Source organism: Bubalus bubalis, chromosome 3, assembly GCF_019923935.1.
Source record: "Bubalus bubalis isolate 160015118507 breed Murrah chromosome 3, NDDB_SH_1, whole genome shotgun sequence".
NCBI classification, from domain to species: Eukaryota; Metazoa; Chordata; class Mammalia; order Artiodactyla; family Bovidae; genus Bubalus; species Bubalus bubalis.
This window is the reverse complement of record NC_059159.1, coordinates 42,299,395-42,313,537: the sequence shown is the minus strand read 5'-3', so window position 1 is coordinate 42,313,537 and position 14,143 is coordinate 42,299,395. Positions and strand designations below refer to the sequence as shown.

The window sequence follows — 14,143 nt, the reverse complement described above, 5'->3', positions numbered from 1 at the left end:
CGACCCCATGGACTGCAGCCCACCAGGCTCCTCCATCCATGGGAATTTCCAGGCAAGAGAACTGGAGTGGGGTGCCATTGCCTTCTCCAAAGCAGTATCTTACACAGTCTTATTTCAGTATATGAACCAAGTGGATATGTTCTACAGAGCCTAGTGAAATGTGTGCATAAAACCGATATGCATTGGTCAAGGTGCAGTGGCACTCTCATATATAGTTAATGCATTTTGCAAAGCAACTTGGAAGTATATATTGAGCTTTGGAAATGTTACGTATTTAAGACTTTGAAAATTTATTCTAAGGGAAAGAAATCCAAATATCGGAAAAATAAGATGCATAAATATGGTAATTATAGCATACTTCATAATGTTTTAAAATACATAACCATCTAAAACAGAGCTATAATTAATTATAGGCAAGCCACTTAATGAAATCTTATTCAGCCATTTAAATGATGGCTATAAAGATAGTATTAATATAGAAAAATGCTTATGATGTATTGAATAAAAGTGAATTGAAGTAATGCTAGTAGTGGTTATATTAATATGGTAGAATTTTTTTTTCTTTTTTTACTTTTTTTGTGGGGGGAGAAGGGCATACCATGCAGCTGTGGGATCTTAGTTCCCTGAACCAGGAATCAAACCTGTGCCCCCTGCAGTGGATGTGCAGAGTCCTAACCCCTGGCCTGCCAAAGAATTCCCTCTATTTTACTTTTTTAATATGGCTTATATTAATTTAATAAGAGAAAATACATTCAATTAGTATTACAAATAATAAAGGAACAGTAGAGTGATAAATCTATAAATCTATTTTGAGTTGCTCCTTGATTTTTAGGGCTAATATTTATGTTTCAACTGAAGTGCATGACAGTAAAGCTGTTTGGGATCAGTTGGCAGCTACCAAGGCAAGGTACCCTCTGTACAAAAACCGAAAAATCTTAACAACTATATTTTCTGCACTTTGTACTTACGGCTATACAGATAAGAAACAGTCATCTGAAAATAGAGGTGGAACCAGAGTGAATATTAGTCGTTTCATGCTGGGTAATTCTCTTTGAAGATTACTTTAATCTCCAAAGAATCAAGAATTGTTCCTTAGGTTTGGCACTAACAGAGTAGGGTTAGGGTTAGGGCTTCCCTCGTAGCTCAGTTGGTAAAAAATCTGCCTGCAATGCAGGAGACCTGGGTTCGATTCCTGGGTTGGGAAGATCCCCTGGAGAAGGAAATGGCAACCCACTCCAGTATTCTTGCCTGGAGAATCCCATGGACAGAGGAGCCTGGCAGGTAACAATCCATGGGGTCATAAGAGTCAGACACAACTTAACGACTAAACCACTACCACTAACAGAATATAACAAGTAAACCTCATTTGGCTCACATGAAGCCCTTTGATGACTTTTATCATTTCATTTATGTTAAAATTTCAACAAAATAGCAACATAACTATAAATGTTAAATTCCTTATTTGGTCCAAACAAGGTCCAGATACTGCTTTTGGTTAATTGTCTTTTAAGTCAATGAGTTTATAATAGGACCTTCTTCCGCCCATGTTTTTTTTTTCCCATTTGAATTGGATCATTTGCTCTGTAGGAATTCCAGTTTGGGCTTATTATGTCCTCTAGTGTCTTTAAAAATGTATCCTTCTCTCTTTTACTTCGTATTTCCCATCAGCTGGTAATTAGATCCAGAGATACGATTAAATTTAAATTCTCTTCTCTTTTTAAAAATTTTTTGCAAGGAATTTTCATGAAGGTTACTATGTACTTCCTTTTACATTACATCAGGAGATATATAATGTCTAGCTGTCCCCCTTTTAAGTGATATTAATATTGGTCAGTAGGTTTAGGCAATTATCAGTTTGATCATTCATAAAAAAGTTCTCCATGAACTTTTTTCATTGCCTATTGACTTTATTATGAATTATTTTACATTAAAAAAAAATGTATGTGCAGTCAACTACACTTATTTGTAATACCTTCCAGTTTTCCAGAACTGATTATGGCGGCTAGCCAACCACTAATTTCTAGGTATATAGAGTCTCCTAACTTTTTAATGAAAACTTTATGGTTTGTGTTTGTTTGCTTTTTACTTAAGGCTTTGGTGTATCTGGAATATGGTGTAAGATGGAGTTCCATTTTTATTTCCTTCCAGATAGTTGGCCATTGTGCCTGTGTTATTTGTTAAAAATTCATCTTTTCCCCATTGAATTAATTAATGCTCTTGTCCTGCTTTAAAACTCTACAAACTGAGATCTTTATTTCTATTTCACTAATAATTTGTCTCTACACCAGTACCACATTTAATAGAGTGACATTTTGGTGTGTCTGATAAAGCTAGTTTCCCTTCACCCATTTTCATTTTTATTCAGTGTTTTAGGCTTTCCTGGTGGCTCAGATGGCAAAGAATCTGTCTTCAGTGCAGGAGACCTATATTTGATCCCTGGGTTGGGAATATCCCCTGGAGAAGGGATTGGCAACCCACTCCAGTATTCTTGCCTGGAGAATTCCATGGACAGAGGAGCTTGGCAGGCTCTATAGTCCATGGGGTTGCAAAGAGTTGGACACAACTGAGTGTCACTCACTCACTCAAAAGTCATCCAGTTGACAATCTAGAGACAGAGATGGCTAAGGTATTGTTATTTACAAGATTGGCCAAGGAGAGTCCCAGGTGTCTTCAGTGTTTTACCTAATGATTCAGTGTTTTACGTAATGATTTAGTAGCCATTGATGATAATTGGCTTGATTTATTAATTCAATAGAGGTTATTGCCTTTGTTTTTAAGAATTTGGTTTTACACATCTTAAAAATATAAATTGTATATGTTTCTATAGTACATCTCTTTGATTTTTAAATATACATCCACAAAATAGCCATTGTGAACTTTTTTATGATTCACTTCAAAGCTGACTAATTATGACTTCCTTATTAGTTTATAGATTTAAAAAAATAGATCAGCTTTCTTTTTGCTTCCCTCTAACCCCCAACAGATTGAAGAAGAAATGTTGGCTTTGCAGAATGAACGCACAGAACGAATACGAAGCCTGCTGGAACGTCAAGCCAGAGAAATTGAAGCTTTTGACTCTGAAAGCATGAGACTAGGTTTTAGTAACATGGTCCTTTCTAATCTCTCCCCTGAGGCATTCAGCCACAGCTACCCGGGAGCTTCTGGTTGGTCTCACAATCCTACCGGGGGTCCAGGACCTCACTGGGGTCATCCCATGGGTGGCCCACCACAAGCTTGGGGCCATCCAATGCAAGGTGGACCCCAGCCGTGGGGTCACCCCTCGGGGCCAATGCAAGGGGTACCCCGAGGTAGCAGTATGGGAGTCCGCAATAGCCCTCAGGCTCTAAGGCGGACAGCTTCTGGGGGACGGACGGAGCAGGGCATGAGCAGAAGCACGAGTGTCACTTCTCAAATATCCAATGGGTCACACATGTCTTATACATAACTTAATAATTGAGAGTGGCGATTCCGCTGGAGCTGTCTGCCAAAAGAAACTGCCTACAGACATCGTCACAGCAGCCTCCTCACTTGGGTACTACAGTGTGGAAGCTGAGTGCATATGGTATATCTTACTCATTTTTGTAAAGCATTCTGTTTTGTGTTTACTAATTGGGATGTCATAGTATTTGGCTGCCAGGTTTTTTTTTTTTTTTTAACTTTTGAAGAAATTTTGAAAAGGGGAACTGTCATGTAGGTGTGTATACAAATACATACACACCCATATATATGTATCAAGCCTGTGGTTATAAGAAATTGGGTAGATAGGGGGTATTTTTGAAAACTGCAAAAATAGACTGCAGCAGTGTATCTTGGGTCATCACTTGGGGGCAATGATACATCCTAAGAAGGATGTGAAAAGATCTAAAGCCTTTCTACATATCCCACATTCTTATAAGCCACTCACAGCAGGCAGCATATGCTGAAACAAGTTCTTACTGAAACACATCTGTATCCCCTTACCAACGTAAATTGGTCTGACTTCTCAGCCTCATTTGGAGTGAAAAAGAACATGGAAATCCATGAACACTAAAGGGTTGCATTGACTTTTTCAGAGAGTAGGAAACAATTTAGTTCTTTTTCTGAATGCTGCATAGATTTGTCAGTGAAGTTTTTTTTTTTTTTTTTTTTTGGTGCATTCAATTGTGCCTTCTTTGTGGCATGGTGAGATGGAGGTGCTTAAGGAGATCACAAGTGGTGTGGGAATTGTATCAACAAACCCATGAGCCTTTAAAGGGGAAGACAAGAAGGGTGAGAGAGGCCCCTGAAAGTTCATATGGTAGGTATGTTCAGCAGCAAGAGTGAGGAGATGAAACCTCTGTGTCCTGACGTTTCGTTGCTTATACTGTGATATCTCATCCTAGCTAAGCTCTATAGCTTCCAAGACCCCAAACAGTACTTCTACTTTGTACAAAAACAAAGATATATAGCCAGTACAAATCAAATGCCAGAGGTATTTGAATGATGCCATATTTGCAAACTGCCATCTATTGGAATTTTCACCACACTACATAGACAGAATTTGATTACCCCCTTTTGGCTTATGGGATTTCCTGTTTACAAGTAGAATAGCCAATTATTTAAATGTTTAGTTGCCATAGTGAACCAGGAGTCACTGAGCCAATGGCTTTGCCAGCTGCTGACTAATCCTCATCACCACTGTAGATTTTGCTGCATGTGCAGGTCCTCTTTTTTTTTTTTTTTTTTCTAATTGCTGTTTTTGTTGCTGCAGTAGTTTACAAACTTCTAGTTCCTTGAGCCTTAGTGACCATTCGGCATCATGTTAACATCACACAACAGGAAACACCACTTCCAGAAGTCTCTAGCCTCAGTGCTAAAGTACTACTGAAAAGGAACTAGCTAGTTTGGCAAAGTAGAAAAAAAAAGTAAAGTAAGTTATAGTGGTCAGGGAATCTCTTGACAAACGCTAACTTTTTTATTTTTTCCCACAGAGGGGCATGTTTTGTTTTGTTTTATTTTGTTTTGCAATGAAGGATCAACCCAATGCTGAAAGTTAGATGTTACTTGGTATTCCACTGTTAGTGTGGAAATTGAGTTGAAGGTGGGTAGGAAGCTGTGAGTATGACTTGAAGGAAAAAAAAATGTTCTTTTCAGTGATAGAGTTTCTTACAAGTTACTGTTTTGCCCCCTCCCTTGTCTTGAAGAACCCTTGCTGCTAACTCTGGATCCTGCTTTTCATATAGTCAGAGGACCCCCAGGTAGAATTTTCTAAGGCCCTCTCAATGATACTCTTCACCTAGGTCCAGGCTAATGACCAATCAGTAATCTGTTTGTTGAAATCTTGGTTTTCTCAACCAAATTTTAGTCTTCCCCAGGTATGTCAGTCTAATCTCCATGAATCCTCCCCTTTAGGAATTTCTGGCATTCATTTAAAGGTAACTGGAAGAAAAATTAATGTAAGTCTTTTAAAAGGCAAGATCACAGTAGAACTCACACACACTTTTAGGCAGTGTTTCAGGTAGTGCTCTGGTACATTGTCCTCTTGGCCAGGCTTGAAATCACCAGTTTTTAGGTGAACATGACATGTACTTGCTTTTCTGTCTAATGAAAGGGGCTTTTTATTTTCTGTCTTTTTGCATTCATGTTGTATACAGTATTTCAAGCAAACTGAGGTATCTACCTATTTGGAGGAAAATGATAGGAGAGAGCTTTAGAGTTAATAAAATGTATAAAAATATAATGAATTTGATACCTTTTATAAAAATTCTTACTAGATCTGGCCCCTCTGTACTACTGGAGGGGTGGAATAGAAGTGCAGATCAATTTTACATATAAAACTCTTTAAAAAATACTACCAATAATACATGTTAAAGTCCACTTGTGGACTTGAATTAGTCAAATTGAATTATTGAATTCATGCAGACCGTATGTACTTGTAAAATTGTGGTTGAATACTGACTCCAGATGTCTATCCAATAGGTCGTTGTATCTGATTTGTGTGGCAACCAGTTTTACATGTAGGTCATGACTATACCTGGATTATTCCATTAAGTTAATTAAAGTATATATAGTTTGCAAAAATGGTTCAAATTAATTGATTTGTGTGTGTGTGTAAGATCTAACTTCTGAAGAATATCATACATAGTAGGAATCATCAGAGTAAAGCTTGTAGCAAGAAAATTTGAAAGGTTTTGAGAGATCCTAAAGAAAGAAGCAGGCACTTTCTGAATCAGTGTACAGACTTCAACATTTGATCAAAGTACTACTACCTCCTCCCCAGTGTTGGTGTTCACTATATATAAATGTGTTTGAGAAAATAAAAAGTATGGGAAATTTTACACACGCATATCAGAAAGTCATATATGCTATGTCTGGCATCCAGAGCTTGGCAGTATAAGTTTCTTGTGTTCACTCTCTCCCCCTTTTTTAAGTTAGCATTTGAAAAATGCAAAACCTCATACTTTGATACATTGTTCCTAATGGGGTTCCCTTCCTTTTGCACTTATTTTTCCCCTTATTAAAGTCAGCTCTAACCCCAAATTAAAGTATCTGAAAGTATTTTCATTATATAGATAACATTAGCTGGAAAATATGTTTATATTTTATTCAGAGCTGCCATTCTTTTCTAAGTCATTTCAGTGCCTAGAGATGAACAGTCCTGGAATTGAAGCCACACCCACGGAAATGAGATGCTTGGTACTCTAGGCCAAGGGTTTATTGGTAAATTGAACTTTTTAGCATAGTCAGTATGATTTTCAGCTGCCTAGACATCAAGTAAACACCATTTAGCACACTAAAGAAACTGTCCTTGACTCTCTCCCACTTCCACCTATTTTTCCTCTCCCCCTTTTCAAAAATCAAAAACACTTTGAGTATCTTTTTCAAACCATAAGGCAGACTTTAGTAACTTTCTACTTCTTTATGTCTGGCATTTTAAACTTTTATAGAATACATTGTGTTGGACACTGGAATAATACTGTTTATTTTCACCTGTGAAAAATGACTCTATTGTACTTGAAACACCTCCTTTGCATTTCTCCATTTGTGCCATTCACTAGTGGAAATAAATTGTATTATACCATAATCTACTGGCTTTTAAAAACTGTGTTAAATATGCACATTTTTGGTATAGCTATTATCATTTGTATGTATATATTGTATATACATATGAGTGTCTATATGTGTGTATAGATAGATGGATATAACTCATACTGTACATTTCCATCAGGGCACTTAAGGTTCTGTTATTTTGTTTTGTTATTTCAGTCCTCAGTTAAGGCAAGAATGCATGTGTTTCTTAACAATTGAATACTCTGGGTTGATATTTATGAGAAGGTGGTCATTAGATGGAGTCTTTTCTTTTTTGATCCTTTCTTAGCACTTGAGTGGGTGGAAAGAAAGTTAAGTAAATTGTGGAACCATAAGTTGCAATGCAGTAAAGTAGTGCTGGGGAAGGAACCAGTTAGTGTTCCTGTGAGTTTGTGTCGTGATGCAGTGAAAGATAGAGATGCAGAGAGAAATGAACCATGGTAACTAAAAACCACTGGTGGTGATTCCTCTGCAGAGGTGAAGAGAACCGATAAATCACATAATCTTCATGTGCACTCCATACATACTTCTTAGTAGTGGTGCCATTGATCCTCTTACCCTTTTTGTTCCATTAATAATGATGATGATAATGATAAACTTTGCTAAGGACCAAAACATCCAAGAAAGAAATTACTGCTAAAGCATCTAAGGTTCTCCTAAACAATAAAGTCAACAGGAAATGGCCACTGGGAGAGAAGGATTTGGTGTTGGCAAGGGGCTTTCTCCTTTCGGCTGCCTCTTCTTGCTTGCTGATAGTGAGTTCTTCATGTACTGTCCACCCCTTCAGAGGCAAATCTTTGTAAGCACAGATTTGGCCCCACACTGCAACCCTTTCCTAGGAAGTTTATATGGCCCTGCGTTTTGTTCCATGCTCACAATGTGAAGTGTCTAGTGTGTATTCAAGTCAGAAAATAATATATTTAAGGTGTTTAAGTGTGAATCTCCTATAATGATGAGAGGAGGCTCTTATGTCTTAAAAAAAAAAAAAAAACTGTCTTCTCTAAGGAACAGATCTAAAACTTGGGCTGTCATCTTGGAGTTGCTTACCAAAATACAGATCATTATTGTTAAAGAGAAACTGATTCTCTGTTTTCCCTCATCTGTCATGATAGTGCCCCCAACCAGGCTGTAGCATTACCTTTGAAAAGGCCCTCACTTACTCTTAGTTGTTAAGAACTGGAAATTTTCCATCCTCAGATTCCTTAAAGGATGAAGAGTATGCTGTACACTTAGCAGACTTGCCTCTTGTATGCAAGGACTACTGATTGAAGTCTATTTTGCTGTGTGTCTGGTTATGTTGTCTGCACTTTTATTAAATCACTACAATAAGTCTACATTGGAAATGACTTAATTTGTAAAGTTTTATTAAACACTGTCTAGAAAAAGAAAGTGAAGCTGAGAACTCTTCCTTTGCTGTGTGTTTATATTTTCTACTGAATTCTGGTAGCCCCTTTTAAAGTCAGTTGACTAGTTCTTCCCTCACTTACATTCAGATTTCCAAAATTTCACTCATGCAAGGGAAGAGAATCCATTTGGCCTAATAGTAGTCCTCAGATCATAAATACATAAATTAGTATGCACCTTATCTGCCTGTTGTGGGTTTCTTAAACTTGCACTTCCCTCTCACCCACCCCAGAATAGATATCCTTTAAAGAAAATAAAGGCAGAGAATAAAAACTGGGGAGCCATTTACTATGTCACCATCACTGTTAACTGTTACCCAACAATCAGAACTTTTTGAAGTTTCAGAGGATGTGTGCATGTGTGTGTGTGTGTGTGCGTGCGTGGTATCTGTTTGATTGTGTTGGGTTTGTTTATTTTTAAATATACAAGAGATTCTTTTTTTAAATAGAGAAAAAGGTTAATCCTCTCTGAAACAGGATGCCCATTGGATATATTAATCTAGACATCTGTAGGTAGTTTGCCATGAAAAAGTGGAGAGAAGATGAGACTTGTGAATGAATGAAAAGGGTATCTTGATACCCCAGAATTCCCCCCAAAGTACGGGTAATTCAACCTGCACAGTTTCCTTTTCACTCATAGTTTTTAGCAATTGTGAGTGAAGAAATCGTGTAATTATCTGTAAATATGTAGCTAACAAATTGACCTAGTTTCTGTATTTTTTTTGTTTTTGTACTAAAGTTTATAAGTCTGTGCCAGCTAGAGAGGAGTTGCTGTCATTGCCAGTTGTGGTCCTAGCATCTAACCCTGAAACCATCCTAGGTGACATTTTTAGAATTAATGCTTCAGTGTTGTTAAACGGGGAAGTTAAGTTTAATCATTGGTCAGGTTTAAAATTGTTTGAAGCAGAGTCATTTTATTTAATATGATTACATGTCCTCAGTCATGAATGAGGTAGGGAGCCTCCCTCCCCCAGTGGCCATGTTTACAGAAGTGTGTTTTGTCTATAAAGTGCAAGAGTTTTAATGTTTGTGTAAATTACGCAGGTGATAACATTATGGCTTGGAACTGTTTATTGGGCTCTCTTGCTGAATTTTCAAATGAACTATGCTTATTACTGGCACATTGATCCCATTTCTGGAGCATTTTTCCTATTTCCAGAACTACATATGTTCCTTTGTCATTATCCCTTGATATGCCTTGTAGCCTAAGGTATTAAAAGCTGTTAAACATAGATGAGGGAAATGCGTTTTTTTAAATCCATGAACCTTCACTTGTATGCTTTCATTACTCATGTTATGTTTCTATGGCAACTCTGAGGTCAGTGGAGTTTAGAAATGAGATACAAATATTAATGAAAAGTGTGTGCTCTTTGCTTTTGCATGGCTTGGCTTAGCATCAAAGGTATATTAGGCCACTTGAAAGCATGAAGACCAGTTGTATGGGAACAGGTTTCTCTCGGTGGCACATTTTGCTTTTTCTGAGCCCTCAAATACATTGCCTCAGCGTGAACATTATTGTTTCTATAATTACACATGGTCATGGAATGAATTATGTGACTTAAAAGGATGGAACTGCTTGATGTTTGCAGATTCTAACTGGCCATGTGACTGTTTGGCACATATCACACAAACCTGGGGGGAAATATTGGAAGCCTTCTAACCCCTGTTTAGTCATAGACAAGTGTATTCAGCTTATCAAGATACTGACTGCCCCTGTTGTGTTGCCAGAAAGCTCTTCTTTGGTGTCCATTCCAAATGTGCTTTCTTGCATTTCATAATATCAAAGAAACCACCACCTCTTCTCTCAAAAGCATTTTATATGTCATACCTTTTATTCTATATTAAATGGGAATTGTGCCTGTTTAGAGTGCCCCTCCAATTAATTACATCCATGTGTCTAAAATAATCCAAGCCGGAGGCACAGGTGGGAAAAACATTTTATTTTTTAAGTCCACTCGAGGCCAGTAATTTATCTGACAAGGTATTTTACCACATTATCTTGACATTTGCTATATGAGCCTATTAGAAATTGCAGGTGGTTTCATAGGGCAAAATCCAAGTGGAGAGGGATATGTGGGGTTTCTATTAAGAGATAATTTTGTTATTGTTTTACCTCTCCTTTTATGATCCTCCCCTGCTAGGTTAGAATGGGTTAATTCTCCAAATTTGTTTTTTATCTTTTAGGGAAATTTTTACAAAAGCAATGGTCTGATGTAAATAACATTTTGAAGTATAGTGCACATAACTTCCCCAGACTATTCCAACCTGATAATTTGTAAATGCTTTAGAGTTTTTTAAATTAACACTTGTGTTGCTAAATCCTATTTATGTAAGTCTGCTAAAGATTTTAACCCATTTAAAACTTAAACATTTAAATAATGGATGGGTTGCTCTGAACAATTTAGCTTTCAGAAACCCCTTGTTTTAGTATATGAAAAGGATAGCCTAATGCGCATTAATGAGGTTGGAGAGACTATGAGAAATATGTATAGTGTATATTTTAAAACAGCTTTGCTTGTATTGTGAAGATTTAAAAACAAACTTGAGATTTTTAACGTAACTATTAACACAGTTTTAACATAAGTTATCCCACTGGGTTTAAGAGCATCTTGAATGTATAATCCTTTTTGTAACCCAGGTTGGTTTCTGCTTTTACCAGTCATCCAAACATATTATTTATGATTTTAGTTTTATATACTCATTTACTTTTGTTTTCCTCAACCAGCATGATTTTTTTGCACATGTATTGTAGAAATTTTTAAAAAGAAAAATCAATACATCATTTTCTCTGAATTTTCTTCACTTCTCTCTTCCTTTCTACTAACCCGTTACCTTAAAGGCCATATCGCTCCATTTGCATTATTTGTGCAAATGCCAGGTTGGTTTTTATTTTTATTTTTGCTATTTACCGAAAAAAAGAAAAATGCTTCAGTCAATTGCTTTTTTATTTAAAAAAAATTAAAAAAAGAAAAAAAGCTGTAACCTTATCATTTCTGAGTAGACCATTGAAAGATGAATGCACACCTGTAATAGACCAGGACCAGCTTTGGTGGCTAAATGGAATATTTTAACTAAGCAAAAGGTTCTTTTCTAAAAATGGTGTATATAATCCACAGTCTCTTTCAGTTATTCCCACAAGTCAGGGGTCCAGATAAAATGAGGGTTATCAGCTAACTGATATGTTATCATTGAGATTCATCAATGAATTTGTACATTTCTAGTTCCCTTTGGTGAAGGGGAAAAAAAAACAGATTTTGCAAAACCTAGATTTTGGCTTGGTTTATTGCCTCCTTTTTTGGCAGCCTTCATCTTCTCATCTCCCAAAGCCCTTGAGCCTGTCGGGTTTTCATGGTGGACAAAGGACCGTGGTCTTTTAAAGCTGGGACGTGATTTTTTTTTGGTGAGAGATTATCATGTTGAAAGTGATGTTCTGCCACTTTCCTGATGACTAATTTTAAATCTACACAGTCCTCTTAATTTTTGGACCAAACAGACACCCACAGTGGAGGCTTCCCAAGGGTTCCAATGGAGATGAAGCCTCTCCCCCACTGTCAGCACCAGCTGGTAAAAGTGACTGTACAGATGTGCATTTTCCTTTTGGTAGAAATGGTTTGCAGCACTAACTGGTAAGGCTTATTGTACAGTATATTGTCAGTATTCTTCTGGTTCAACATACCTTATAGTTCATATATAACCTGTATTAATTGTATAGATTGTGCATTTAAAGCTGTTACCAAGTTGTCAGAACATAAGAGCGAAAACAAGGTCATATGTAATATTTTGTTTGTAAGTATCCTTTGTATCATAGCAAAGGAAATGTTTAAAAAAAATCAACTGTAATAAAGTAATTTTAGTACACGGAGTGTCTGCTCAGTTTTTTTTAAGTAATTGTATTTCCATAAAATATATTTCAGTTCAATGACTGTTTATTGGATAATCACTGAATCTCAGGCACTGTGCTGGATGAGTGAGATGCGGCTAAAAATGAGCTCCCTGATGTCGGCTCTAGTCTAATTGCCTCAAATTCTGTGTGCCCAGGCAGTGATGTAGCCTATTGTGTTGTGGCTGTGAGATACAATTCTAGTTTAGGTTCTAACGGTTTGATGCATGTTCTTAAGTTTTATACAAACATACGTTGTGGTATATATTACTACAGTTCCTCCCGTACACATGGACGCCCAGCTGTCTGTGGTTCTTGGACCTTGTGCAAAGAAAGTTTCTGAAGGTGGTTTCATCTGGGTTTATCTTCCCAGATTTTAAAATCGCCACATTTTAGCCCTGAATGAGGTAGATCATCTAATCCAGTCCTGTTAAAATGACTTTTTTTTATCAGAAGGCTTGGAGGGACGGAGTTTCATGGACTGGGGCTTCTGTGTTTTTTTAATTAGTAGTTTTAAGTGTCATTTTCAAAAGCATTATTGAGATTACCTACTTTATTGAATAGAAGACTATCAGAAAAGTGGCACTTTTCAACATAGCTTTTAAACTCCTAGAATGTTGATATTGAGCTACTTTGAGATTAATTAGCATTTACATAGGGTTTAATTTGCCTGGGTCAAACAGCCAAGATTAGATTCCAGGTGTTCTATCTCTAGCATTTCCAGCATCCCACCTTGAATTTGGTTGAGCTATAAAAAGGGATTTAAAAAACAAGATTTCTTTTTATATCTCCACAATTGAGCTGTTCAAACTGCAGTGAAAGGAGAGTATCATAAAACATGTGCTTCTAACCATGTCAGCAACTCAAAACACATGTTGTTATTGACCAAATGCATCAAAGATGCTCTGAGTTAATGCATAGGGTTTAAAGCCTATCCTACCTGACTATAAAAGAAATTTGAACAGAAATAAAAAATCAGCACAGTGGTCTGCTAGCTCCAGAGCCCCAGGGTTGTAAGCTAGCACTGTCATCTACATCTGAGTGATGAAAAACCGCTAAACCAGGGTTTTCCTGTATGTGTCCCAGGCAACTAGTGACTATATTTTCAGATACTTGTTCTTATGGATAAGAGGCAAGGCCGGCGGGGTGGGGGTGGGGGGGGTTGCTAAGGCTATATGCAAACTGCAATAAACTTTAGGGACACCATTCATAGATACATGTTGACTCTGTCACAGAGTTGTGCAGCAGCTCTGAAAACAAATTCTTTCTCCTTTTGTTAACATCCTTTACATTATGGAGTTTAAGATGAGCATTACTTATTGTCATCTCAGTGATTGACTAGGAAAAGGCAAAGTTTGGCTTGAAGAGCAGTGGTTGGGGTTCTGGTCTTTAGCCCCGTCACTACTAACTGTGAGATCTTGAAGGGCACATCCTTTCTGACATCACTTATAAGAAAAAAGCAGATGGTTTTTTGGCTGGAACAAATGAACCAATGATAACATGGTTATCGGCATGTGTGTGTGTGTGTATGTGTGTGTGTAGTGTATATACGCGCGCGTGCTTGGGAAGGGAGTGGAAAGAGTTTGCTTTCAACTGGGCAACCCAGCATTCAGTCTGTGAGCCTCAAAGGTGCTGCTCTTCCAGGTCCTTCCCTACTTTGCAATAGAATTAATAACTAGAACTTCTTGGCCTTATAAGAATCGGAAAAAAGATTCTGATCTGAAAGCAGATGTCACCTCATTACAGAGGTCTTTGAACTCTGATTGTGGAATTAAATGGATTTGCAGAACAGGATCCATCTGCTTTTATTATT

General features: G+C 37.2%; 1 protein-coding gene across 1 annotated transcript in view; it reads left to right on the top strand.

The window, feature by feature from the left end:
• TAOK1 (TAO kinase 1) overlaps window positions 1-12,308 on the top strand; it is a 109,505-nt gene extending 97,197 nt beyond the window's left edge. The window contains exon 20 of the mRNA XM_006042150.4: window positions 2,984-12,308. Coding sequence (XP_006042212.1) covers window positions 2,984-3,445 — 462 coding nt within the window. The 3' untranslated portion in view covers window positions 3,446-12,308. The remainder of the gene's footprint in view (window positions 1-2,983) is intronic.
• The last annotated feature ends 1,835 nt before the right edge of the window (window positions 12,309-14,143 follow it).